Consider the following 27,589-nt stretch of genomic DNA (forward strand, 5'->3'; position numbering starts at 1 on the left):
ATAGGTCACTTTTCTGCATTTCTGAAAATTCTGTGCCTGGCGGGAAAGCATGATTTATTTTTCTATTGATCCTGCACAGTCGCAGGGCCTGCCAATACTGATGTATAGATGCAGTATTCTGCGTGGGATTCCTGTATATACGTACCTCCACATGGCATGCTACTGCTAACAAGCAAGCAAACAGCTTTCATAGTGTCCATCTCTTACTCATGCTGGCATCTGCACAACTATACCTCTGAAATACACCTCTTGCCACATTATCACCTCAGTGACGAATTTTAACTGTCAAGGAATGATAGTGTGTGATCTGCTTGTTTCTTAGAATCATAGCATGGTTTGGGTTGAAAGGGACCTTAAAAGATCATCCAGTTCCAACCCCCCTGCCATGCCCAGGGACACCTGCCGCTAGATCAGGCTGCCCAAGGCCTCATCTTCTGACCAATCTTTCAGCTTTTATAGCCCAATTACAAAGGTCAGAAGCTCAATGTGTATGACCAGGTGTATCCTATCACAATCTTACACACTCATGACATGTCTGAGTCTTCATCAGTTTTAGTTATTTATAAACAAAAATAAAATTAAATAAAACAAAGAGAACAAGAATAAGCACACATGCAAGAACAACTTCCTATGTACTTTCAAGTGCCCCCCAGATGCTACCCTCCCATCTCCACCTCCCAGATTTACAGAGGTACCCAAAATACAATGTCCACAAGAAAAGATGGTTTATTGGACTAAAGGATGCTTAGACACTGTATTTGTATTAACAATGCTGTTGCAGAGGTTCAGAAAATGACACATGGATTTTTTCCTTCTGTCTGTACTGAAGTCTAAGAACAGCAAATAGATGACATAGAGGGCATTCTATGACACAGAGGGCATTTGATGCTTTCCAAGTCACACAGCTTTGATAGACTATAAAAGATCTTGCATACCCAATAATTTAAATCTAATATCAACTTTTTGCCTTGCTGAATTAATTTTGTGCTTTTGAATTCTCTTGATACCATAAAGGATTAGAAACTATTAAAGCTTGAGAAGTACAAAGCTGATCATGACAAAAATGCAGACAATCATTACGAAACACTGTTCTTTAAAAGTTATGCCACACTAACTTGGACTCAAAACATTACTGGCAGCTGCAGAGCTGGAATAACACCATGAAAAAAACCTGTGAAGTGACATCAAACAGGTCAGATCAGTTTTTCTTTTCTCTTTTACTATCCATACATCTCTCCTTACAGTACCATTGTCTCTGTGCAGTGGATATCCCAGATGTTACATATATTTCTCCTTTTTTGTCTTTAACATTTCTTGGAACTGTCACTACCCAAGTATTTTGGGTAATGTATTCCATTTGACCCAATAATGCAGATTAAACTGCATTTGACAGTGCTTGGTTTTTGTGAAGTTGTCCTGAATGAAATTACGGACACCACCAAAGACAATACACACTACATCCATATATGTACAAAACATTCCACCAGTTTCATGGCACAGATGGACTAGGCATGAATCCCAACACGCAATCACATCACTAAAATTATAGGCAAAAAACTGGCTGCTGTTTCTGCCCTCTCCATTTAGCATTGTGGGCAACAAAATATTCGGACAAGCAACAGGTTCAATGGATCCACAACCAACAGAAAAAAATCCAGACAACCATTTAAATACATTTCTGTAATAGGTTATATGTATTAAAATCAAAGCCAAACAAAACCAAACCCCAATGTGTCCTGATCCTGGATTTTTCTGTGCACACCAGATCAAGCTACTGACTGTTTGCATCTGTATCCTCGGAGGAATATGGCATCTTCAACCTAATGCTTTAACAACCATGCACATACAAATGTTTTTATGTGTATTCCACAAGAGACTTCTCACCCACAGCACAAAATAAACAGTACAACACACTGAACAGTCTTCGTTAAATCCTACCATCATCTTGTCAAAAAAAAAATTGCATTATGCTAATATACAATGAAATATTTTTAAAAAAATCAATGAACAATAATTGCTCAAACAGTAGGTATTATCAGTTTTATCAGATGTATTCTCCAGAGCTCTTTACTGATCAGTCAAATCAATACAAACTAAACCAAAACCAAATGAAATTCAGTCCGTCACTTTAAATGAGAAAAGACAAGAGCAAAATGACTTTTAACACATCCATAGCAGTACCATAAACCATGGACTGTCACAAACTGAGTACAAAAACTGGCACTGATTGAAACTGAGCAACTGAGACCAACCAGTGAACTACCAAGTACACAAGTACTGACAAAATTCTAAATGAGCTACAAAAGAAGCAGTTTTAGTTCAGTTGCTTATGGGGAGTAATCTGGCAGAGGACAGTCAGCACCAAAGAATGGTAAAAAGTAGTACGAAGTATGCAAATGAATTATATCAGAAAATTTAATTTTGCTGGCTGTCGTATCACAGAATCATAAGATGGTTTGGGTTAGAAGCGACCTTAAAGATCATCCAGTTCCAACTCCCCTGCTATGGGCATGGACATCTCCCATTATAAGCAGCTGAACGTTTACCACTTTTCATAGTACATGTAATGAAGCAGATCTACCCTCTCTCTTACAGGATCTCAGAAGTTACTGGTGGGAAGCTTCATGAATAGCTTTGCTCCGGCACCAGACTGTGCTTTGAAGCTGAGCTCTAACACAGAGATCTGCTGCAAAACCTTTGCCTCATTTGCATAAGTAACACTTCCAAAGAAAGATTCTGAATCTTCCAAACATATCTAGCAAGTTTTTATTTTCATTTGCTCTTCCCTTCCTCACAGTTCCCGCTTGGAATACATTAATGGTCTCTCACAGAAATACACCCCATTCTTTAGCAAAGAAGCAATAAAAAACCTAGGCATGCACAGTAGGAATAAAATATCCAAATAAAAACTTAACACAAGGAAACACTGCAGAAAGAATTCTTCTGGTTCTACATCAAAATCAAAACCAAGCTGCCTGGGCTGTAAAGTTTTACCCTGTTCTGGCAGGCATCAAAGCTCTCCGAGATATGTGTGTCCTAGCTGAAGATGCGCTACACTGAATGAGATCTGAGTTCTGGTAACATGTGGTGACACCAGCTGCTAAAGTAGAAAACTAAGAGTCTTGTTAGACCTTCAGGAAAGACAGCAGTGGGGAGTGGGGGGAAGACCTGGAAATATCAAAGACTTCTCCTGCAGGACAGCATTATTTCAGTTACAGTAAAGAGAAGAAGCCAGCTTACAACATGACCAATGTAAGTCGGCTTTGGCACTTGTGTCACTGAAAATAATGCGGCGACTGTTCCCAACTCAGCAGGCAACCAGCTGTGAAGGTTTATTTGCAACAGTGATCTCTTGAGCAGCTTGGCTTTTCTCACCTCAGGGAAAGCTTGCTTACTATCTGTAAAGCTACTCAAGCCCAGCTGTTATTAAATAGAGACATGAGATAATCATTATTTCCAGAAGAAAAATTAACAGGATGCCAAGGGTGACACATGAAAAATGATGGGGTAAAATTTTAGAATGCACGAGCAATAAGTAGGTTTAAAATCTACATTGCCTTTTTCCATTTTAAGCCCTGTCCAATGAAAGGCAGTTTAACAGCATAAAGCGCAAGTTTAAAAGAACTGGCTTAAAAAAAGTCACCAGAACAATCAAACCCTGAACATTCCTTAACTAAATGAATAAGTCTCTTGGGAATGGCATGAGCAGAGACCGTACTTTTTAGATCAAACCTGAGCGGAGACTGGATTTTGTTTCTTTTCTGTAAATAGACAAAACAAGTATTTCAAAATACAGCTGAAGTGGTGTCAAAATAGCGATGACCCAGGTCACAATCAGAATTTCATATATACAATTGGTATTAACTTAAAAAAATAAAGAAGCTCAAAATACCTCCAGAGAACATTCTAGGTTAGCAAAATGTCCTGTACAAAAGTAGGCCACAATTGTTGGTTTAAAAGAAGTCCACAGCAGCTGGTCTCTTCTTAACTGATACAGTAAATGGTTTCTTTGTTTGAGGCTCCCTTGCTGGTGTACCCGTGGGCGACTTCAGCACCCCATGCCGGGGTTTCTGCTCAGGATTGAAAGCCACGCGGGAGGGTCCTTCTGGGCTCACTAATATACTTTTGTCAGTCTTTTTAAATTCTGTTGAAAAACAAGCAAACAAGTTAAAACGATACAACTCCCGGAATAACTGTGGCCATCAATCAACTGTGGAATTGCTCAACCCTGGAAGTCTGCCTTAGATCAAATCCATCACTAATGACTGGAAGCCTAAGACTTTGCAGAAAAAATGGAGAGACGGTGGTGAAGCACATCTGTTAGCAAAGAACAGACCCCTTTGAGAATGGGGTCTGCTGCAATCCACAGAGAGGCTGTGAACCATTCCTCATGGCTCCACAGACCACCAGAGGCTCTGGGCCTGCTCCTCAGAGATAACTGTTCCAGCTAATCTGAAGAACACCACACTTCAGTTTAAAAGGTGATGATGGTTAAGAAGCATCTCTACTTTGTTAAACAGGACTACTCTAGGGACTTGGTTATCCTTTTTGTTGGCAGGTAGGCATTTTTTTCTCTTTATGCAGCTGTGTTGCATTAACATAAATATATATATATTTAAACCCACTGTTTTCCATTTGAATTTGGCCTATAGCACACCTCAGACTTAAAAAAAAGAGCTAAATGAATATATGGAATCGACTTCTATGCTGAGGAGCAAGACATTTATTTAACAGGGAAAACATTATCTGCTTATGTATGGGATCTGGAGGGGAAGTGACATTTATTATTATCACAAACAGCCAAGGTAAAACTGAAACTTTGCTATTTTACAGCCTGAGCACATCAGCACCTTCGTCCTGTGAAACAGATGTGAGCAACAAAGACTGGGCAGTGCACGTGTTTTGCTAAGAGGTGCTCTGCAGAGCAGGAAGAGCAGGAAGGTAAGTCTATCCCTCTGCTGCGCTGTTTTCTATCCCCAGTGCTCTTCTGCAAGTCAGTACTGCAGCACTTGGCATTGTGTACGTCTCGCTGTTGGGCTGAATATCCTAAACCTTACCATCTCCTCTGGACAGAAACTTGAGGATGGTTTATAAACTACATAGAAATACTGAGACAAAAGAAGGCTCAGAATCATCTTGTTCTAAAGAGGTGGAGAGTAGTGGTGTATGTGAGTGCATACGGCTTCTCCCTTCCTCGGCTACAAGAGAGGCTGTGGAGACAGACTGATGTGTTAGACTCACCAGCAGTCATGTTTTTATTCAAGCCAAACGTGACTTTTTTGGAGCTGGACGACTGCAGCTTGTTTAGCTACGAGGCAAAAGAAAGACATGAAATGAAAAAAGATTTCAGAGTCAATGCTATGAGTTCTTCTATCTTCATCCCATTAAAAATGATGCAAAGCAGCCTACTTCCTTCATTTGAGTTAGAACTCCTCCAACCCTCTAGCACTGACTCCTGCTAAGACAGGACTGTTTTTCTAGCCAAAAGCAAACATATTTGTAGAGGAATCACAGACTGTCCTTAATGTCATTACATAATTAAACAACTAACAAGAAGATATTTGTTTATTAAATATACTGGCCCCACTGCACTTGGGACTCAAAGCACAAAGAGAGCTTGAAAAGAGATGTTAAAAAGGTTTAGGAAAGAGGGAAGTCTTTTGAAACCCTGTACTGCAGCACGACTGAAAGTCAGCTTTACGCTCTTGCTTTCTTGAGAAATGAGCAGGTTCAGAATGGTGTCCTTTCAGCCCAAAGGGATTTTTGAAAGCAGAGGGAAAGGAAGAAGAGATTTTAAAGATGCCTCCAACTCCTTTTCTGAACCTGTAGGGCCACGTGTGACTTTGCCTACATGGAAACCCAACAGCATTTCCAGTTTTATCTGCCCATGTTAGGAAACTAAGGCAGAGTGGAAAAGACTGCATGAGTGAGGGTCATGCCCTTCGCTGGGGCAGGTAGTTTGGGAAGAGACGTGTGCCCAGACTCAGCTACCATCTGTGAGATCACATTACCTGCATGGATGCTCTGGTGGAGGAGATGGTGCACCTGGCTTTCTTGAAGAAGACAGGCTTTGGTGAAGTTGATTTTTCAAATTTTACAAAATCACTTCCTGGTTTTGCTTTCTTTTTCTTTAATGATGATAGAGCAGCACTGCTTTCCTATAAGAAAAGGGAAATGAAAAAATGCTCTCAGTACGGAAGTACTGTATTTAACTATAACTAGTGCAGTGATCAGTGCTCAAAGATTACCACGCATGGCTTTTACAATATTGCCGCAGCTGAGAGCAAGCTAGTTGGTAATCACATAAGCTAATCATCACGGTTAACTCTTGGGAGTTATCTTTGCACGACTGAGAACAACAGTTCAAGGCAAGCTCTGTGTAGAAAAATAGGAAGGTCATTGCAAAGCAAAGAAGGAAGAACTTGCAGTACTATTGCCTGGCTGGTCAAACAAACATTTTTAATTCATGTGCATGTGGCTACCTTAAAATTGACGCAGCTCTCCTGCACTATATATAATCAGCAAGCGCTGATTATATTTTTCCTCGCCCTTAAGCAAAATCTCTTCTGTTGTACCTCTGGATGCATCAGATACAGAACTAATGAAAAAACCTCAGATTTGGGCTAAGATGGAGACTTTGAGGAAGAAAAACAAAAAAAGGAATATGAAGTCCTTGTACGCTCTCAGGAATCCAGCTATTGTTTGCTGCCTCAAATTCATACCGAGGATTACCATTTAAAGCAATCCTTCTCTCCAGCACAAGGCAATTCTTAGGACCTGTACTGGCAGTGCCACTAATGAAGTGCACCACTCCAGAACTTTCCAGACAGTTTTCTATAGGCTCCAAATACCTGTGGACTATTGTGAGGGGAAGTTTGGCTATGGTTCACATCAACCTACAGAGGTGAAATTCTGAAAGAAGTTTGCAGCCGTGCTGTGGCAAATGTCCAGGGGATATAGCCTCCTTCGATTTGAAAATGACTTCTGCTTTATTTAAAGTTAAAAACTGTAAGTCTTTTAGCTTTCCGAATTCTGGAGACAACTGTGAAATAATGCTGAACTTGTTTCATTTTCCTCTCTTCTCCTCCTCCACCTCCCTCTCAATATTTGAAGCTAATTCTTTGGAAATGTGTGTTGTCTTTGAAATCAAGAATCAAAACATGGCCCCCATGATTTCTGGGCAAAAGACCAGTATTATGTAACTAAACCCAGGAAATAAAATGACATGTTTTTTCTCAAGCAATGAAAACAAAATTAGCAAAGCCTAGTTTCCGCCACAATTGTGCATTTTAGCTTTACCCTGCCCTCTTTCTTATACCAATACTCTCATTCTCGTCCTGGCTCGACTCCTGATACTTCTCTCCATGTCTCCATCCCCTGGCTCTCTCTCACCACACACAATCCACAGCTACCTGGATTGGGCAAGAACAAGCAAATCCTCTAGTGTCTCGGGAATTACACATAGGAAGAGTGGACGCCTAGCCTGGCCGACCAGCCAACAACTCCTGGAGTTGTGTTGCATTTCCCTCAATGCCTACACTAATTTGTGCCAACGACTAATTTCCATGAAGCTTGCAGGAACTTCCTCGAGATTCTGTCACCAGTTTTTGAAACAGTTGTTCAGTTGCAGCAAAGTATTACAAATGGAGATGGGAGTGGCATAATAATATTTTCTTAGAAATTAAGCTTTTATAGAGAAAGAAAGGCAAGGTATGCAACATGGAGTACTTAGGCAACAGAAGACAAAGCCAACAGTTCCTACTTCGGAAGCCCTGCAGTGAGAAACATGCGGTTTGCATACTGGGGAGAGAGAAGTGCTTTGGTTCTTCGCTCTCAGTATTTCATCATGAAACAACAGAAAATGTCAAAGTTATTTTAATACTATCTAAGCAATGTTGCAAACCACATTTCCTTCTCCCTTGAAGGACGAAGTGGTTGTATCAAATTAATATACGCGGTTGTACTACTTATAACTAATCATACAGTTTTAAACTGAAGTCAGAGCTGAACTGATAGACTAATAACATGCACTTTTCAGTCAGAGGAAGATGGAGTTGTTTTGCATACTGAATCTCCTCTACGCTTTATGAATTTTCTTTCCACCAAAGTGAGATTGCCAGCAAGACTTTCAAGAATACTACTGAACCCCTAGATGTGTTTGGGTGAATAGACACTCGGCAAATGAGCAGTTAAAAGAAATTCAGTGGCAGGAGAGGGAAGAAGCTCCTGCACTGTCTCTTTTTGCCATGCTACCAAAAATACACAGTGCAAAATGCTTCTTGACTCTCAAACTGCTGAGCAAAACAACCCTATTTTACCTATGGCAAGAAGAAAATGGGGGTGGGAGATAGCGGGGGAAGAAAACTAGCTTGGTTCCAAACTGCAAGACAAATTTTTGAAGACAACTACAATCAGACCTTCCTAGTGAAAAAATAAATAAGAATATATTCTTATATATAAGAAACTGAACATTCATAAATGTAATCATACAGCCACTGATGACATTGAAGGTCAGTGTCCTATTGTCTGTTTGCTCTTATCTCAAATATTTTCCCCATACGGGATTCATGACTTGTTTAGGATGGTGAAGTGAGCTAGCAAAAGAAGCCACTAATATGCCCTTTGTAAGCATGATGTAAGGTCAACCAGAGACTCGATGCAGAAGAATCATTAACCCCGGGACCAAAAAAAAAAAAGAAAAAAAAGAAGAAATAAAGCAACCCCATACCCTAACAACCCAAGTTCCAGCTAGACGAGTTCCTTCAGCTGCGTAGCTGGCACAAGCTTTAGTGTCATCGTACAGGAGGGTGTAAAACTGTGGCAGTGCGTGTGGATTTCTAGGGAACCGAGTTCTTTTTGGTGACAATGTACAATAACATCTGTACACAGCCTGCCCACAAAGCCCCATGCTCAGAAAGCTAAAATCAAATTTGAAAACAAGCCTGGCAGTTCATGAAGAAGACAGAGAAAATAATGAGATATACGTACCCCCTTCCTGCTTTTCTTGCACGCAGTCTCCAGAACTCCATTGGCTTCAACGGAGTTTAGCACCTCTTTTACTTTTCTCTTCTTTTTCAAGGTTGCTGCTTTCTGGATGGAGCCTTTCATCCCTTCCAAACCAACTAGCTTTGTAGCTGTCTGCAATTTGATTTTTTTCAAGGGTGCAGATTCAGAGTCTGCATCTCCTGACAGGGTCCCCAGCAAGATCTCCTTGTTGGATTTCATGTCACTTTGCTGCAAAACGGTATCCCCATTCACCAAGGCAGCCCCTGCTTTCTGCTTCTTCTTCACAACTTTAGGAGTTAACGGTGTGACAGATAGGCTGACATCCTCTGCCTTGCTGACATTAGCTGGTCCATTCTGACACGCTGGTTTTACAGGAACATTTTGCACTTTTGGGTTCATTTTCTTCAACTGGCTCTTTTCAATCAGTTCTGCATCAGCTGTGCTGTGCTGTGCAGAGATGTGTTTTTCTGTGGTGTCAGTGGCTACATTTGTGGTCTCATTTGCCTCATTTAATAGTACTTTCTTTTTCTTGCTTTCCTTGTTATTTTCTGGCACCTTCATCTGGCTAAAAACATTAGATCCAGATGTTTCAGCTATTTTCTCCTCACAATTTCCATCAGCTGTTCCAAAAGCAGTACTTGGGCTGCCCCTCTTCTTCCTTTTTTTCCTCTTCTTCTGGTGAACTGATGCTTCCTTTGTACTAGACATCTCTTGTTCATCCTCTAAATCTACCCCAAAAAGAACGCCACATAACACAGATGTGAAACAGAAAGGTACTTAAAACAACTGAATTCTATTCTTTTTTCTCCTCCTCATTTTTTTTTTCAAATAGACGTACTATTTTCTCGCTATCAGCCTGCACAACAGTTACTTTTACAGCTGGTCAGCTCATTGCATTCCTCTGATGCCTGGCCTAATTAATATTTTGCTGATCTGGCCTTGTCATAGCCAACGTCTAAGCCATTCCCTGTGGTAACCGATTCTGTATAACAATATTGCTAGAAAAAATTATTACTCACCTGTTAACCTCCCTGAAAGGCACCACAGGTGTTCAGTAGTTTTGTGAGATATTTTTGGGTAAGATTTGACTCATGCCACGTCAATATAAGCTGTGATATTAGAGGTACTTTCACCTAGTTCTCAGTAATTCTCGTCATCTTTCCAGAAACATCCACAAATCCCTATATTCTAACAGTCACTGTATTTTAAGACAACTGACGTGTTTCTGTTTCTCTGAAGTAAATGGAGATGCTCAATGGAGCACTGCAAACAACTGTTCCCAGTTCTGCTTTTGACTGAAATTTTTAAATCGATGCTTGCCTCAAAATTGGTAACAAAATTCCCACTTTCAAAGATACCTTAATTTCACATTTAACCTTCATCGCAACATGATACAAATCAGCACATCCTGAACAACAGGTTTGCCTTCTTCAGAACAGCTCGTGTTTGATATTTTGCCAAATGACACAGGTGACTGCAGATAGTATCTCTTCCACAGGTTCATCTCGCCTTACCTTTAACTTTTTCCAATTTGTTCTTCTCCCAGGGCTTGACCGCTTTTTTCTTTCGCTTTCCTCTGCTGAATTCATCATCGTCTTCATCTGTAGAAACATCTTCGGGAAAATCTTGGGGGAAGATTCCTGTTGAGGAGGAAAGATAAGATATCTGAAAACTGAAAGTTCTATTTCTATCAACAGTTATGCCGTTCACATACAACATAACTCCCACAAAAAGAAAATCTACTCTCTGTTCCCCACTCAACCCAAAAGAAAAGCATATGAGTGATTTCCATTTACGTAAAAATAATCATCATTCATTTAAGGACAAAGTATAAGGCTTGCTCAATGAGATCTAAAAGGCCCCTATAAAACCCCCAAACCAGCATTCTTGAAATACACATGCTGGAGCCCCTCCCATACGAGAACAGCCTGAGAGAGTTGGGGTTGTTCAGCCTGGAGAAGAGAAGGCTCCCAGGAGATCTTACAGTGACCTTCCAGTACCTGAAGGGGCTACAAGAAAGCTGGGGAGGGACTGTTCTCAAAGGCTTGTAGTGATAGGACGAGGGGCAATGGGTATAAACTGGAGAGGGGCAGATTTAGACTAGACATAAGAAGGAATTTCTTCACAATAAGAGTGGTGAGGCACTGGCACAGGTTGCCCAGGGAAGCTGTGGATGCCCCATCCCTGAAGGTGTTCAAGGCCAGGTTGGATGGGGCCTTGGGCACCTGACCTAGTGGGAGGTGTCCCTGCCCATGGCATGAGGGGCTGGAACTAGATGATCTTTAAGGTCCCTTCCAACCTAAACTATTCTATGATTCTAAGGTTAAAAAAAATAAGAAAAAAAATTTGCAATACACATTGTACAGGAACATTACACATCTTTTAATGGAAAGAAACTGTTTCTGCATGCCACACAGTCCTTACCTTCTGCCAAGTCCTGGAACCTGGAGGTGAGGAGGAAGGGAGAGTGGGAAAATAAAACAGAGTTACTGGTTTAATACCAATAATAACACTAGCAGCATAGTGTCACTATACTTATTATGGTTTTGTCAAAATAGAAACGACATATTTTGTGCAGGAAGTTACAAAGAGGTCATTCCAGAAGAGATCTGCCTCCAAAATAAAAACCTCAAACGAAATGACTTAAATTATTAAGAAAAGAGCAATTTAACACTTCTCCCATAGCTGTAATTTGCATCACACTATCTACTGTCACATCCTGTAGCACAAACCCATCCAGCACGGATACACCTCAGCAAGCTGCAGCTGTCTAGTATCACTGAGGAACAGTAGCACAGGCTTCAGGCGCCTCACATGCGTTACATAGGGCTGTGAGACAAGCCTGCTCTTGTGACACAGTCACCAGGACAAACGAGGGTGGGGAAAAAGCAAAGTAAAAGTTGTTTAGGACAAGGTGGCACATGCAAGGTGTATTCAACAGAACTCACTTTTTGACCAGCTTGTACAGGCGCTTTCTGTTAATAGAAGGTGTGTTTTTCTTGCTCGCCAATTCGAAGAGTTTGTCAGCAACAGCCTTATAATCAAACTGTTGGAGGAAAGTATGATACAGCTTTTCTTAGCTTATTCATGCAAGATAACTCAATGCTATTCATGTTATCAATACTTCAAAGGATGTCTGTACTACCTGAACAGCCAATCCTTTTAAACCCCAAGTATTTTTTCTCTGTTAAAATTCATACCCCCTTCATACATGCATACTGACTTTTACAGATGGTTGCTTCATTAACAGAACAGCTGAACTCAGTATGACTTTCTCAAACATTCCTAACCTTAATTCTTACTCAAGAGAGAAGCCAACCAACTTCAAAACGCATTCAAGTATTTAGCTAAATATCACATTTAAAGTGAGTCACGTCCTAATTTTTGCTTAAAAGCCACAAATGCATGAAGCCTCTCTGCCTGCATGTGTGTTTGGCGGATCTGTCAAAAATACTACACTGCACCAAAGTGGGTCCCAAAAAGCCCAAACTGCAATGTAAACCTCTCTCTTATGTATTCCATCAACCATTACTTCTCTTCTTTTTGTCAATGAAACTTATGTTGATTGTTTCACCATCCACAGTGACTTGGCTTTCACCACATATTTTTGAACTCTTGAAACAGGAAGAGAGGAGTAGAAAAAAGGAGGAATGGGAGAGGGGGAAGAATTCAGAATTTATTTTCTTATAAACTACTCAGAATACATATTAAATAAATATCACCTTATTTTAAAGCAGGAGATTAAATTTTTGTAACATGTTTATCTGATTAACACCCTTTACTTCTGTAGTACTTTCGAAGGGACAGAGAAAAAGAAAACAGAGGGTGAGTACCAATGACAAAGCAAGAAGCCACAAACCTGAAGAACAGCCCCGATACCATCATCATCATTTTCATTAATATCCTCTGTTTTTTCAGAGCTCTGTGCTGATTTTCTTGACAAACTTCTGTCTGCTATTATAAATGAAAGACCGAATATTAATGTTTAGCTGAACAAACTGAGGTAGCATGCAGTGCTCTGATTGACAGAAGATCAGGCGCGCTTTTCTTCAAGCTGTCTTGTGAGCCTGGATTGATTCAACTACTTTATGTTACCATGATGCCATACACAACTGTAGTATTATTTGAATGCCTTTTAAAAAACTGCTTCTGTTACAAATTACATCTGGAACAAAAACCTTCCTTCCCAGTTTTTCTTTTAGGTTGGTTAGGGTTTTTGTTTTGGTTTGTTTTGGTTTTAATTTAAAACACCCACAGAATGCCAAACCTCATTTTCTTCAAAAATGATATGGACATCCAAGAGTCAAAAGCCAGACTGGGTTATCATCTAGCACTGTTGATATCATAATGCTGATATTACATGGTTTTAAAGAGACAACTGATTTTTGTAATGTGTTCTTTTGGAGCCACTTTGTTTAAGCACATCTGAAGGGAAGACGGGAAAACACAATTATTCTTAGAACACCTCAAACACGTGTTTGACTGGTTCAGACCAGAAATGTATTTTTAAGAAACAGATTTTTAAATCCTAGCAAGCCTGACCAAGGCCACTCAGAACTTCCTCCTCACCTTTAGTTTTAAGCACCTCTTCACTTTCCTGTTTGTCTTCTTCAGACACATCCTCCTCATCACTGTTGCTCCCCAGTTCTTTCATTAGGTCCTCGATGGCATAGGGGGACTGATCCACAATGACCTCAAAAATACCAGTGGCTATGGCAGGCAGCACACCTCGTCTGCATTACAAGAAAGCAGGGATGAGGGTTGAAAGGCAGAAGCGTACACAGCCTCCCCTCTCATGTTAAAAAACATGGAAATCTGAGGTACACAGGGAAAATGGGTAAGAAAGAATCTGGCTGATCATCCCTTTCATCATCTGATGATGAAAGCGAACCTTTTACTTCCAGAACAGCAGTCCTTTAATCCAAATAGTGTTCTGCCAGTGTTATTCTCTTAAATTTCACTGTGTTTATATGCTGCTCTGTATTACACTTCAACAACAAAGATTCTAACCATCTCAGCTGTCCTATGCATGTTTAAAATAAACAAAACCATACAAACTCAACCAACAGACATTGATACAGCTCTTATTAATCCATGGAGATTATCTATAGCTTTGATAAATACAGGTTATCTTCAAATGACTGTGCACATTGTTAGTAAAATATCCTTCTTTCTCTACAGTCTGAAGTTACTCTAAATCAATTGATTACCTCACAGAGTGGTTTAGGCAGAATTTCTTAATTCTTAAAAAATACTTATAATTTCATTAAACTTACTCCTTTGATTTGGCAGCAATTTTGCAGAAAGGTTCAATGAACTTGAGATTCTGGTCCGCTGTCAGCTATATGATTAGAAAGAAAAAAGCTATTAGTACACTAAATATTGTATGTGTACACTCAAATTCATGAATATCTAGTGTAGAGAGATCTTTTTTAAGAAGTTAAGTCGAAGTCTTTCAGCATGGTACCCAATTCCAACTCACAGGAATATCCAGCGACTTTTTGTTACCACTAGCTTCCAGATATTCCCTGGGAGTGTCATAAAAATGATAACCGCTTGGCAGACTTTATTCTAATGAGTAATGAAATAGAACAAATCTTCTTCTTTTAGATATAGAAATAAGAGGCAGGGAAAACTTAAATAATTTCACGTTCTTTCACAAAGAATGTCTGTAGGAAACATGAATAAGTTCTGGGTTTCTCTTAACTGGACCACCATCAGCTACCGTAATACTAAAGATAAAAATCCTTCCTTAAGTTCAATTTATGAGTGTCAGCTGGGATTTTATATAGTCTAGGGAAAAAAATTCCCATGCTCCTTATAGGTGGCTTAGTTATGGAATGAAGATTCTGTGACTGTGGAGTTGCAGAAATTATTTGAGCTCCAAGTGCAGGCACTTCTCCCGGGCAGAGATTTTCTCTCTCACATTCCACAATCCAGAACCACAAAATCTGCAGACAGGTGCTCTTTCAATACTGACTGCAAAGAATGCAAATGGAAAATCGTTAACAGCTTCATCCATAGCAAGGAGACGTATCAGACACCAGAAACAAAAGGAGGTATATGAGCAGAAGCCCAGAACCAGGAACGAAGTGCGGGGCAGCAGGCAGCTTGCTTTAGTGGAGTAACAGGACATAGACTCTGGGATAAGTACAGCAGAGACAGCTGCACTAACAGGCTTTCAGTTGCTGCAAAACTCTGCATCACTCTAACAACAGTTTTAAGCTGGAAGAGGGGAGATTTAGATTAGATACTAGGAAGAAATTTTATTCTGTGAGGGTGGTGAGGCACTGGCACAGGTTGCCCAGAGAAGCTGTGGGTGCCCCAGCCCTGGAGGTGTTCAAGGGCAGGTTGGATGAGATTTTCAGCAACCTGGTCTAGGGGGAGGTGTCCCTGCTCATGGCAGGGAGGTGGAACTGGATGATCTTTAAAGTCCCTTCCAGCCCAAACCCTTCTATGATTCCATGAAAATCAAGGGCAACTGAGACTGCAATACACAGCAAAGGAAGGCAGAGGTCATCAGCAAAACACCTGGATGTAGAGGGTAAATTGCTCAATGCATAGCCAACAATGTTTGAAGCCAACAACAAGAAAAAATATTAGACACCTTTGAAAGCTCACTTTCTTCCTCTATTTAGGTATATTATACAATCAGCCAAGAGCAGGCTTTATGTCAGTTTTTGCAAAAGTAAATACTGGCAAACATGTTCACATAAGGGAAAGACTGTTAAGTCCTTTCAGTTGAAGCAATCAAATGAGAATGCTCTAACTCTTCTATCACTATTTCCAACCTCAATTTGGAGCAGCATACCAGTACTCCGGAACTTGAGAGAAACTACTATATTCTCACTGCCTACACTAAGACATAAATAAAAGTAAAAGCGTAAAATATAATAAGCCACTTTCTTCATGATTATTTAATGCTGCTATGTTACATTTAAAATTCTTAGAACATATACAATCTAAAAATCATATTTCTTCTAAAATGCTGCATGCTACAGTTAACATTGATCAGGAAGAAAATGACAGCGTATTTTCTAACCTCCTTTGCACCAACTTTAGCCAATTCATCCAGATAGATATCAATGAAATGTAACTTTATTCCCATGGGAGCATTGCTGTCTGGGTCCATAACTTCCTTCATCAGCAGCTGCAGGAGGAGTTCAATTAGACTGGGAAACAAAAAAGAGAAGAAAACAAACAAGATATTAATATTCAATTGCTCCTGTTCTGTTTCCTTTGACAACAAATCCTGGTCATTCACAGTTTTACCAGTTCTTTAAGACAACTGCCCAACACTTACAAGAAATAAATACAGCGACTAATTTTCACATCTTCAAGCTAACTTTAAAAAAATCCATCCATAATCAGAACTCCTCACAGTCTGGATGATTTTGTAGCATCAGACAATCCACTCAACACAGTTCGCTACAGTGGAAATCACTTAATTCACACTTTAATTTGGACTGAAGTTTATTATATCATATGACTGAAGGCTTCTGCCATTTGAGCAGGGCATTCCAAAGACACAGCTGTCACATCCATCCATCCTTGGTGGGTAACACCTTGTATCTCTCCATTTTATGAGACGATTTTCATTTTGATGCATAGTCAAGAACTCCATTTAATACTGACCCTTCTCAAACTCATTTCAACTGTGTAAACTTTGCCTTGGTTAAAGCATGTTATACACTGTCGTTTAAAGCAAAACAATTACATTGCAGAACAGATCGAGGGCTAAGACAGGCATGAAAAACCCAACATCCCAATAGCTCAAGCCAGAACTGACTGAACTGTGTACAGGCAGGACTCTGGCTCTGTTCAGTTATTGACTGGAGTGCTAACAAATACTGCCAGCGTGACATGGCTCAAAGAGACAAGCTGGCATTGCTGCATCTAAGCAGCACTTGGGAGTTTGGTTTTTTCCTAAGGCCTATCCCTGCTATCTTTCAGGAAAGTGAAGCTTTGTATATTCAATGTCTTCTCCCCTGGCGCTCTACGGGACCTCCTGCAATTTTGCTGAGAACAAACATTTCATGTTCCAATGAGAATCTGAAGCATTACAAAACCATAAACGTTACTTCAGTTTTACTTTAATACTTCTTTCTTCAAAAGCAAAGAGAAATGAAAGAGATGCTAGGCAGCTACTATGCTTCACCTAGAGAGGAGAGGCAGCTCTTGAGCTCCCTCACTCTGCAAAGAAAGGAAACGCGATCTTCTCTGCCCATATGGCCTCTCAGGGTGAAGGCCCTCCTTCAGCCTTCATCCTTCCAGTGAAGCTGGGAAAAGGGAGTCCAAACACCTTGTCAGAGATCAGTTTGGGTGACCAAGTCTCTACCTTAGGAATGTGTGTGTGGAAGATGGACTTTGGCTTTACCAAACCTTCTCCCACACTTTCTGTTCCTGTCACAGAGCATTTTCATCTCTCCAACTTGTGGGCATTTACTCAATGCAAAATCAAAGTAGAACAGATGGGATGGGGTGTACTTCAGCTTTGCATTCCTTTCTGTTTCCACAAAAACATGCCTATATGCATTCTGCATTTCAGAAGGCAAGAGAAAGGATAACCTTAACACCAGGTCATCAAAGACTTTTCATTAAAAGACTTGAAGCTCTTCTCTTTATCAGTTTAAACACAGAGCAAGCTTAAAAGTGGCACAAGAACTCTAGACAGAGCAAGATGACTACAATTACTTGCCATTTCATCAAACGTGGAAGAAATACAAACAAAACCTAAAACAAACAAGAAGCCAGTTTACAATTAAGGAGTTCTGTCTTATCAGAAGACAAGTCACCATGGTTGAACACAGTAAAATAAAAATTTTAAAAAAGTCACAGCCAATCAGAAAAACAGCACAACCCAAAAAACCTCCTTTTTTGTATTTTCTGAGATGCAGATTCCCCATCTAATCTCTCCACGGGTGATACTCCATTGGCAGCTAGGATAAATAGGTCAGATCTAATGAACTTCATTATAAATCTGGAGCCCTCAGATTTCACATCTGCTTGGAATACCACACGACAAGCCTCCTATATTCAGGTTTTGTACAAGCATACATGAATTACTTTTCTCAAATGTCTTTCTGTGAAACATGCACTAAATGGCTTAGGTGAACATGAGAGTTAATGATTACAGTGTGTATTTAACTTAATCATGTGTAACATCTAAATTTGTTTCTAAACTACATAGCATAAGTGATCTGGAAAACGAACAAGCCTGAGTGTTAAGACTTCATGACAGTGCGATCTGTGGAGAAAAAGGATCTATTAAATGAAAATACATTTGATAAAGGCAAATTGGGCAACTTCTGTATGATGCAACTACATTCAGAAACCTGCTTACCTTTCATCCCATTCATTTCTTTTCAGCACTTCAAAGGACTGCCTCAGAATCCTACGCATTAGCTGCAAAGTACAAAGTTTATTAGACATGTTGTTCATGAAAACAGATAAAGGAATTACTGTAAATATGAATAGGCTTCTTAGTAAAACTTTGCAGTGCAACAAGGTGGAAAGTTTCCCCATATGAACATTTTGACAGACTTGTCTTTCATGTGAAGCAACAGAAGGATGCTGTGAAGCTCAGAAGACAATAAACGTTTTTTGTATTCTAAGCCCAGAAAAAGCCATGAGCATTTCTACTATCTAGCCTTCTCTTGCTCCATCACCCTGATTTCTTCACTAAGTGCTGCCAAATCTAAAAAACCCCACAGCTTGAAGTGGAGTCAACAACATGGGACAGATGACAACAATAGTAATTTAATGTACTTGAAACTTGTGCTAAGAGACAGCCATATGTAAAACAGCTAAATTAAACTGTCTCAAAGCACTTCACTGACTAAAATACCTGCTTTCTGCTAACATTGAGAAAAAAAAAAGCCGGAGTGAATATGCCTGCTATTAACTTCTTTCAAAGAAGAAGATTAATGTGATTTTGACAAAGTTAGGTCTTTTAATATTCTTCTGTCACTGATTTTACTATTTGTTTTAATATAGTGTTTCCTATAGAAAGAATTCCAATAGCTGAATGTACCACAGTGGACGCTTTAGTGGTGGAAAGTTTGGGTTCTAGTGACAACTACTTTACACAGTCATAAAAACCTCTTTAAACGGTCTGATGTAAATAAGTGATGCTGATACAGTGTCCTCTGAGATACTGTTTATATTCCATATAGAAATCAATAAGAAACATTCAAGAAGCATTTGGACAATGCCCTCAGACACATGGTGTGAATGTTGGGTTTGTCCTGTGTAGGGACAGGAGTTGGACTTGATGTTTCTCACGGGTCCCTTCCAACTCAGGACATTCTATGATTCTATGTTATAAAGGAAGGCAAACAAGAAAGCACTTGCAGCATGACACAAAACACAATTGCTCTTAGGTTTGCAGTGGTGAGTGAAAGCCTTTGAAACAAATATTTCTTGCAATGCATCAAGAAGATAGTAATTATTCTTGTCTTACAACGTGCATAAATGTGTGCACAGACAAAGCTGCCTTCCAGAAAAGATCTACAAGAGAGTCAGTATTACCATATAGTACTTATCAAGACGCAGACCGTCTATCCCAGTCCACTCACGGTTCATAGTTTCCCAAAATGTCTGAATGAACAAGTGTCCTGTAAGAGAGTAAGAAAAAATATCTGCAAGTCTGGCACAATAATTTATTTTGCTAACCGAAAAGAACCTCAAGAAATCACTTCAACAGGAGAAAGGGATGCATTTCCCTAGGAATTCGACCAGTGACAGGGACAGAGCTATAGGAAGAAATGAGACTGTTATAAGGACAAATCTACTAAACTTCAGTACAAGACAAGAAAAGGCACACAGCTACTTCTAAAGACAAATGCAATTACAGTGACAGTTTTGTATCTATTTTGTGCTATATACACACAAGTTCAGCAAAGTATCCATACTGCACTCACGTCTACCCATGCAAGCTCTGACATTAACTGAGCCCTCTATTTGAAGTGCATTTTGAATATTAGGTGCTAAACAGCTCATGAAATAAGGTCAGGTTTGAGTAGCGAATACACAGAATAAGAAAGTCTCCACAGAACAGCAAAGTACAGGGACAAGTTTGCTTTACTACCCACCCTGCAAAGCCTTGCCTCTATCACACTGGAGATACAGCTTCTCCCCTGCAACAACCAGAAGCAAACTGCATCTCATGCTTCCCTTAATGCAATCACACACACCACTGGACAAAAAACAAAGCAAAAAACCCAAACCAGCACCCCTATCTGACTGTGTCTATTCTGGCACTGTGATAGTGGTCCCAAAATCACTGAAGATAAAAGTACCTTACAAAGTATTAGATAATAAAACAGTACTTACGAGCCTCTGTATTCTGAAAAATATGGATAAGCTGTGAGATATTGTCTGCAAGTTCCTCCTAGAAGTAAATAAATATAGTTAGTATAGCACATTTCTGAGCTTGGTCTCCTCGCTAAACACACAATGAGAAAATGGCAAGTATGAATACCACGAAACATCCCTCAAATTTAAAAATAGACTCATGCAGCTGCTCTAGTACTGCACTTATCCTTCCACTGCGATTAGGTCAGTTGTAAGAGAAGAAGATTCAAAGGTATCAAGTCCTGTTCATTTCACCAGATCTCTGCACAATCACCTTTCTGACACCAGAAAAAAAAATGAGGTGGAAGAAAATCCCATGTATTTGAATTAACAAATGATGTACAACTTTAGGGGTACTGTTTTCATATAGCTTAATTGTAGGTGGAGCTCTCTGAGCTACATATGAGATACACTTTGTTCATGAAAACAGACAAGTGACTTGAAAACTATTTAAGTGAGGTTAGTAAGACCTAGTACTCCAAAACTGGTATCTTTTGAAAACAGGGAGACAAGCTAGTAACAGCTGACAGAAGTCAGCAGGAGACAGAAGTGGTAGCAGAGGCGGTGCCACTGAACTAACAAAAGAAAAGGAAGCCTGAAACTTTCAAGTAAGGGTAAGTACAAGCTGCACGTCTGCCATAGCTGCAGGTAAGGGCAACCTGGTGTTACTGCTCTAGTTCCACCAAATCAATGCACTTCACAATGTTATATAGTCCAGTTGTGGTCATGGAAGGTAAACAGCTATGCCTGCCATTTGGAGAGGGATTCCAAACACAATGTCCTTCTGTTCATGTGGTGAGGATCACTGAATCACAGTCACCTCTCCTACACTTGTCGCATACAAGCAGCAGGCGAAGAAAAGACAGTGATCCAAACTCACTAAGGTAATTTTCACTATTCTAAATCAGTATGTCCCTATAGTATATCCTAGAACAGACCCCCCCCCAAGCAAATATAAACCCGGTTACCACACCTGTAGCAGAGGTTTATCCTGCATCCACATACAATAGAACAGGCCCTTCCATATTTTCAGGAGTTCTTCTTGGCTGAAGCCACCTATGGAACAGAAGTCTGAATGAAAACAAAAAAAACCCACATTTCCACCAAAATATTTTCATGTAGTCACCCTTGTTCCTTGTTTTATTCTTTGTTTTTGTTATATCCTCTTGGGTAAACTAGGTTCCCACTGTAAGTACACTAATTTGAAAGGCAATGTGGCCTAGTTCAGTGATTTAATGAATCTAAGCTTCTACCTTGTACCAAAGCAACAAAGATTCCAAAGAAATCCCAGATGACATGAGACGAATGCTACGATAATTCTGCTAAATCTCTCTGACATATTTTTAGCACCAAGTCTGAAAGATATTTTTAATGAGGGCATCATATCTCATTTTGCAAGAGCAGCGATGTGCAAATCCTCAAACACAACTGATGGGGCTTTTTGGTTTGTTTGGGTTTTTTTTGTTTGTTTGATTGTTTTTAAATAAAGTCTCATTTTACCACTAGCTTTGTTCCTTATGAAGGGCTTGTTTTGATAGAATAAACTTCTATCAGTCAACACATTTATTTCTATACTGAAATGTATAACCAAAGAGTGTGAGCAACTATAATGAAAATACTTTCATTGCAGTTAGTCAAGATACAGCATCACCTGAATTTTAACAGCAAAGACTATCTCACTATTAACAGTACAAAAATTCACATTCCAGTCAAAATCACATATTACAGAAGGAAAGTACTGTGTGGAAAATAAAATTTTACTGTCAGTAATGGTTGCTCAAGAATGTTTTAAAAACTAGATTATTCATGTCATCAAATGCATTTCTGGGATGTAAAATGATAACAGTACGGTGTTACAAGGTAGCCACAATAACTTTACTACAGCTATTTTCAAACTACGGCCTATTAAGTACTCCCAAGTAACTTCAAGAAAAATCATGTTAAAAAAAGCAGCCCCTTTCAGTGAGCTCAAATGTGCTCCAAAAAGATCACTGTGGCTTTTGAGAAATTTTCAGGGGTCTGCCAATCAAAAAGCTTGAGATACAGTGCTAGATCTAAATTGAGTATCTCCTCCTCAGGCCAAATCATTTGAAGGCAATTATCACTACTGCATCATTCCTCACTCGGAAAAAAACCTCCTTAGTTAAATCATCTACAGTCACACTTCATTAAAAAGAAAGGAAGCAGGGTTGAGTAAAGGAAATACACAAAATGCTATGTAGGAAGAAATATGTCTAGTAATATTAAGCGTTAATTATAGATTTAACTTACATTTGGCAGCAATATTAAGATTAAATATGAAACAATTCGATTCACTGATTTAATATTCATTGAAATATTAAAATTAATAACATTTCCTAAGAGAATTAAACGCTACATCCGTAGCACTAAGAAGCAGGTTTAACCTCACACAGACTATCTCTATGGAGCATGACACATTAGGGAGGGGGATGACAGCTGCTCCCTGATGGCTTGGGAGTTCTCCCCCATCTAGCGAACACAGACTTCCATGGGGTCGCTTTTCACACACAGGCAGCTTTCCAAAGTATCCTAAGCAGTGCTTTGTCACATGGACCCTGATCAAAAGGTGGTTAAAGCAAGTTTCTTATCCTAGTCACTAAAAAAGTAGTCTCAAGATTGCGTTTTCTGTTTTTCATGTGCCCTGCCACTGGCATCCACAGCTGGGAAATAATAATCATTCAAGCAAGGTTATTCTAAAACCTAAATCTACTGCATTAGCACCCACAGTGCACAAAACTGAATGACTTCTTTACGTTAAAGCTACCTTGAGAAAGATTCTGGTTTTAGGGCTTGAATGGAAACTCTGTCCCTGTGGACAGTGTGGGAGCTTGGATTAGTCATGTTACAACCACTGAATGAAGATATGTGACTTTATTGCAAGCCCTGTTAGCATTTCTGTTTGGAAGTTTTGCTGTTTTGAGATTGCTATCATTAAAATTGTTGCAGTTTTTCCTACTGCAGATTATCCCTAAGGGCTAGATTCACATGGGCACATTTCAGTGGAAATTCCATAAATCCTTCATAGATCTGGACCCAAGTCAGTACAGCCCTGTCAGATAAGAAACCTCCAGCAATCTTTCCTCTTCTACTAAGTTACTTTTATTTACTATTCTTTCACCATTTCATTTACTGATCACTTCCACAAAGATACCCTCCTCTTACCAGCCCAGTCCAGAATGCTCTTCTCTTTCAAGGTAACTATTTTAAGAAAAATCAGTTAATAAGAAAAAACTAGGACCACCTGAAGCAATAATGTGCTCATCCAAGTTCATCCGCACATACGATGACTTCATTCAGCTGAACACGAGCCACCAGTCTGCCCAGGTGGCCAAGAAGGCCAATAGCATTCTAGCTCGTACCAGAAACAGCGTGGCCGGCAGTAGAGAAGTGATTCTGCCCCTGTACTCAGCACTGGTGAGGCTGCACCTCAAATACTGTGTTCAGTTTTGGGACCCTCAGTACATGAAGGACATGGAGCTGCTGGAGCACGTCCAGAGAAGGGCAACGAAGCTGGTGAAGAGTCTGGAGCACAAGTCTTATGAGGAGCGGCTGAGGGAACTGTGACTGTTTAGTCTGGAGGAGGCTGAGATAAGACCTTATCACCTTCTATAACTACCTGAAAGGAGGCTATAGTGAGGCAGGTGTCAGTCTTTTTTCCCAGGTAACGTGATGAAACGAGAAGAAATGGCCTCAGTTTACACCAGGAGAGGTTTAGATGGGATATTAGGAAACATTGCTTTCCTGAAGGAGTGGTAAAGCATTGGAACAGGCTGCCCAGGGAAGTGGTGGAGTCACCATCCCTGGAGGTGTTCAAAATATGTGTGGTCATGGCACTTCATGACATGGTTTAGCAGGCACAGTGGTGTTGGGCTGATGGTTGGATTTGATGATCTTAGAGGTCTTTTTCAACCTAAATGAGCCTATGATTGTATGACTGTGAGCTTCAGTAGTTCTGTGCCTTCTGCAGAGTTTAACTTCTTGTTGAAAATTAAAAACTCTAGCTCTTTGAAGAAGTTTCCCCAGCATGACTTATAGCTCAGCTCAGCACTGACTCTACTGAGCAGTCCTGTCTACTACGAAACATCTGATGGAGGCGAATGTCACCGCCTCCTTCAAGAGTTACTACAGAATCATAGAATAGTTTTGGTTTGAAGGGACCTTAAAGTATCAACTAATTCCAAACCCCCTGCAATGGGCCACTAGATCAGGCTGCCCTGATCTGCATGATCCTGCATGTTCTTAGCTGCTCAAGTTAGAGTATCCAGCTGGGTTATCCAACATGTGAGCCTCACTGTTCTCAAAATGCTGCATGTATATAATGCAGCTGATTAATAACTTCTTTAAAAAAAAAAATCTCTCCTGAACATAATGCTTTCTCTCCAAGTCCGAAGAATTTAACCTTTGTTTTAATATTACTGGCTTGAATAGTAAAAGCAAGTAAATCTAACAGCACTGAAAATTAAGTCACCCTTGTTCCTGACTCATTTGCATTTCATAGTGGGCTGACCTTAACATGTAAAAGGTTCACATCCCACTGACAATATCCCTGTGGTGGATTCCCAGTGGCTTCGGGCATTCGCTTGACACGCAATCCTTTCCCTCGGTTAGGGCACTCCTCTCTATCTGGCAGGTTACTTCTGCAAACTTATAGAAATCCATACTTTGCACTGCATGGCTTAGCAGAATATCATCGAATGGTTTGGGTTGGGAGAGACCTTAAAGATCATCCACTTCCAGCCCTCCTACCTAGGGCAGGGACACCCCCCACTGGATCAGGTTGCTCATAGCTTCATTCAACCTGTCTTCAACACCTCCAGGAATGAGGCATTCACAACTTCTCTGGGCAACTTGTTCCAGAGCCTCACTATAAAAATGTCTTCCTAATATCTAATCCAAACCTCCCTCTTTCAGCTTGGAACCACTAGCCCTCATCCTATCACTGCAGTCCCTGATAAAAGGCCCCACCCCAGCTTTCCTGTAGCCCCCATTAAGGCTGCTATAAGGTCTACCCAGAATTTTCTCCAGGCTGAAGAGCCCAAACTCTCTCACCTTGTCCTCATATAGGAGGTGCTCCAGCCCTTGGATCATTCTCGTGGCCCTCCTCTGGACTCACTTTAACAGATCCATGTCTTTCCTGTGCTGCGTAGTCCAGAGCTGAACACAGTATTGCATGTGGGGTCTCACAAGAGCAAAGACCCTCCCTTGCCCCTCCCTTGCCCTGCTGGCCATGCTTCTTTTGATGCAGTCCAGCATCCAGTTGGCTTTCTGGGCTGCAAGCACACAATGCTGGCTCATGTTGAGCTTCTCATTCACCAATGCTAATATACGCTCTGCCTACTGGTCTGGATTCACTCTGGATCATCTCAGTGCATTTACATCCTGTTCCTTGGAACAAGAGTAGTTGAGCTACACTGCTTTTACCCCAGCAAGGTTCATGGTGCCAGCAACACCCCCTCTGCACCAATCAGACAGTCCCTGAGTCCCCATGGTGGGGAGGCTTCACGGGCAAGGAGACTATAAGGGCTGCTGGCACCAAGCCTGCAGGGCCACTGAGGCAAACGCTTCCTGTGATGAAATACATGCATAAAGGCGAAAACCTAAATACAACCAAGAAAAAAAATTAAAGGAAAAAAGCCCCAAGCACCCCCCCCCCCCACAAGGTGGCGGCCCTGCGGTGTCGGATAGGGCTGGGAGCGGGTGGCGGGCAAGGGAGCACACACACTTGCTGCTCTGTGCCCCAGCCCCACCTATAGGTGCTGCAGCCCCGCTGTGGCCCCTGCAGCCCCTCTACAGCTGCTCCCACGCCTATGTAGACCCTGCAGTCTTCCTATAGTCCTCACAGAACCTCTACAGCCCCCGAAACCCCTCTACAGCCCCCGCAGCCCCTCTGTAGCTGCTACCCCCTTGCAGGCCCCCTGCTGCCCCTCTGGAGCCCCTCTACGCCTCCCGCGGCCCCTCCGCGGCCCCCGTCCCCCGCCCGGGCCGCACCGGCGGGGCGCTGTGTCCGGACCCCGATGTAGCCCCGCAGCTTCTTGAGGGCTCGGTCTCGGATCCGCTTCTCGTTGGCGGCCAAGCGCTGGGCGAACTGGATCTCGGGCGGCTGCAGGGCGGCGGGAGCCATCGCCTCTTCCACTCCTCACCTTTCCCTTCCCGTCCTGCCCGCGCCGCGCCGCGCTGCGCCGGGCCCCGACTGATGCCGTCACCGACACGATCGTCGCCCGCCCGCACCGTCACCGCGGCCACGAGTCTGCGCGGCAGCGTGTGGCACCGGAAACCCGCGAGGCCGGCTCTGAGGGGGTCGGTTTGGAGCTTTAGGACGCGAGCATCGGGGCAGGGCAACGCGAGGGAGAGATCCCCATCGGTCCTGGGCAGCGAGACAAGAGCTCGTACAGCGTGTATTGCCCATGCACACGGATAAATCCTCCCAGAGACCTTATGCCCGTTTTGTGACTTCCCGAGGGCTCATTTTAATGGGATGATGAGCTTCACAGCAGTCAAAGCTCCTGCTGGTTTGGAGCCAGCTCTGACCCTGCCGTGGGGATGGGAAAGGCTGCAAACAGTGAGAGTGGTGAGGCACTGGCACAGGTTGCCCAGGGAAGCTGTGGATGCCCCATCCCTGGAGGTGTTCAAGGCCAGGTTGGATGGGGCCTTGAGCAGCCTGATCTAGTGGGAGGTGTCCCTGCCCATGGCAGGGGGGTTGGAACTGGATGATCTTTAAGGTCTTTTCCAATCCAAACCATTCTATGATTCTATGACTATTAAACAGGTGATTGCAGAAGACGCCTCTGCTCAGCACAGATCACACTGCACACAGGACAGAATGGTCTCCAGAGAATGAGCAGTGTCTGGGAAACACCGAGAGAAAACGTGCTGTCAGCGGACATTCTGTCTAAGTTTCGAAAACACAGATGAAACTCCCTGTATCACAGGGAGGTGCTGCCATTCCGGGGGTTACACAGGGTCCTGGGCCATATAACGTTCCTGTGGGGTTCCGCGTGTGCTTCCCTCGCTCATGTCCCATCTATCCCAATAAGTTTGCCAACTACAGAAGGCTGTCACCCCTGTGGTATCTCCAAGTGATACCAGAAGCAGTTACTATTACAAAAAGTGGAATATTTCGATTCAAGCTAAAGCAGAGTTAAGTTTCATCTAAGTAAAGGAACTTGCATAAGATCCCTATGCTACTCAAACCCCTAACGACAACAAA

At 41.4% G+C, this 27,589-nt stretch overlaps 1 protein-coding gene across 2 annotated transcripts; it reads right to left on the reverse strand.

Moving 5' to 3' along the window:
- Window positions 1-710: 710 nt before the first annotated feature.
- Window positions 711-26,589, reverse strand: RRP1B (ribosomal RNA processing 1B). 2 transcript variants are annotated; one of them, XM_054078988.1, is made up of 16 exons: window positions 26,371-26,589; window positions 21,335-21,417; window positions 20,341-20,398; window positions 19,537-19,622; window positions 18,350-18,411; window positions 16,049-16,178; window positions 14,283-14,347; window positions 13,576-13,739; window positions 12,866-12,957; window positions 11,955-12,052; window positions 11,431-11,450; window positions 10,521-10,646; window positions 8,989-9,734; window positions 6,012-6,158; window positions 5,242-5,308; window positions 711-4,144 (listed from the first exon to the last, which is right to left on the reverse strand). In XM_054078988.1, the coding sequence occupies exons 1-16, from the start codon at window positions 26,501-26,503 to the stop codon at window positions 3,954-3,956; spliced, it is 2,268 nt and encodes a 755-aa protein (XP_053934963.1). In that variant the 5' UTR covers window positions 26,504-26,589; the 3' UTR covers window positions 711-3,953. The 2 variants fall into 2 exon arrangements, with proteins under 2 accessions (XP_053934963.1, XP_053934959.1); XM_054078984.1 differs by having other exon boundaries at window positions 12,866-12,960.
- Window positions 26,590-27,589: the final 1,000 nt, after the last annotated feature.

The sequence above is a fragment of the Cuculus canorus genome, chromosome 1 (genome assembly GCF_017976375.1).
Source record: "Cuculus canorus isolate bCucCan1 chromosome 1, bCucCan1.pri, whole genome shotgun sequence".
NCBI lineage: Eukaryota > Metazoa > Chordata > Aves > Cuculiformes > Cuculidae > Cuculus > Cuculus canorus.

Bases quoted from the DNA above. Each gene is read 5' to 3' on its own strand.
- RRP1B (XM_054078984.1), bottom strand. From the start codon at position 26,503: ATGGCTCCCGCCGCCCTGCAGCCGCCCGAGATCCAGTTCGCCCAGCGC. The intron at 16,179-18,349 runs GTAAGCAGGTTT...TTTGTTTCCCAG, and splicing joins AGAAATGAATGGGATGAAAG to TCTAATTGAACTCCTCCTGC. The intron at 11,451-11,954 runs GTGAGTTCTGTT...CCTCACCTCCAG, and splicing joins CTGTACAAGCTGGTCAAAAA to GTTCCAGGACTTGGCAGAAG.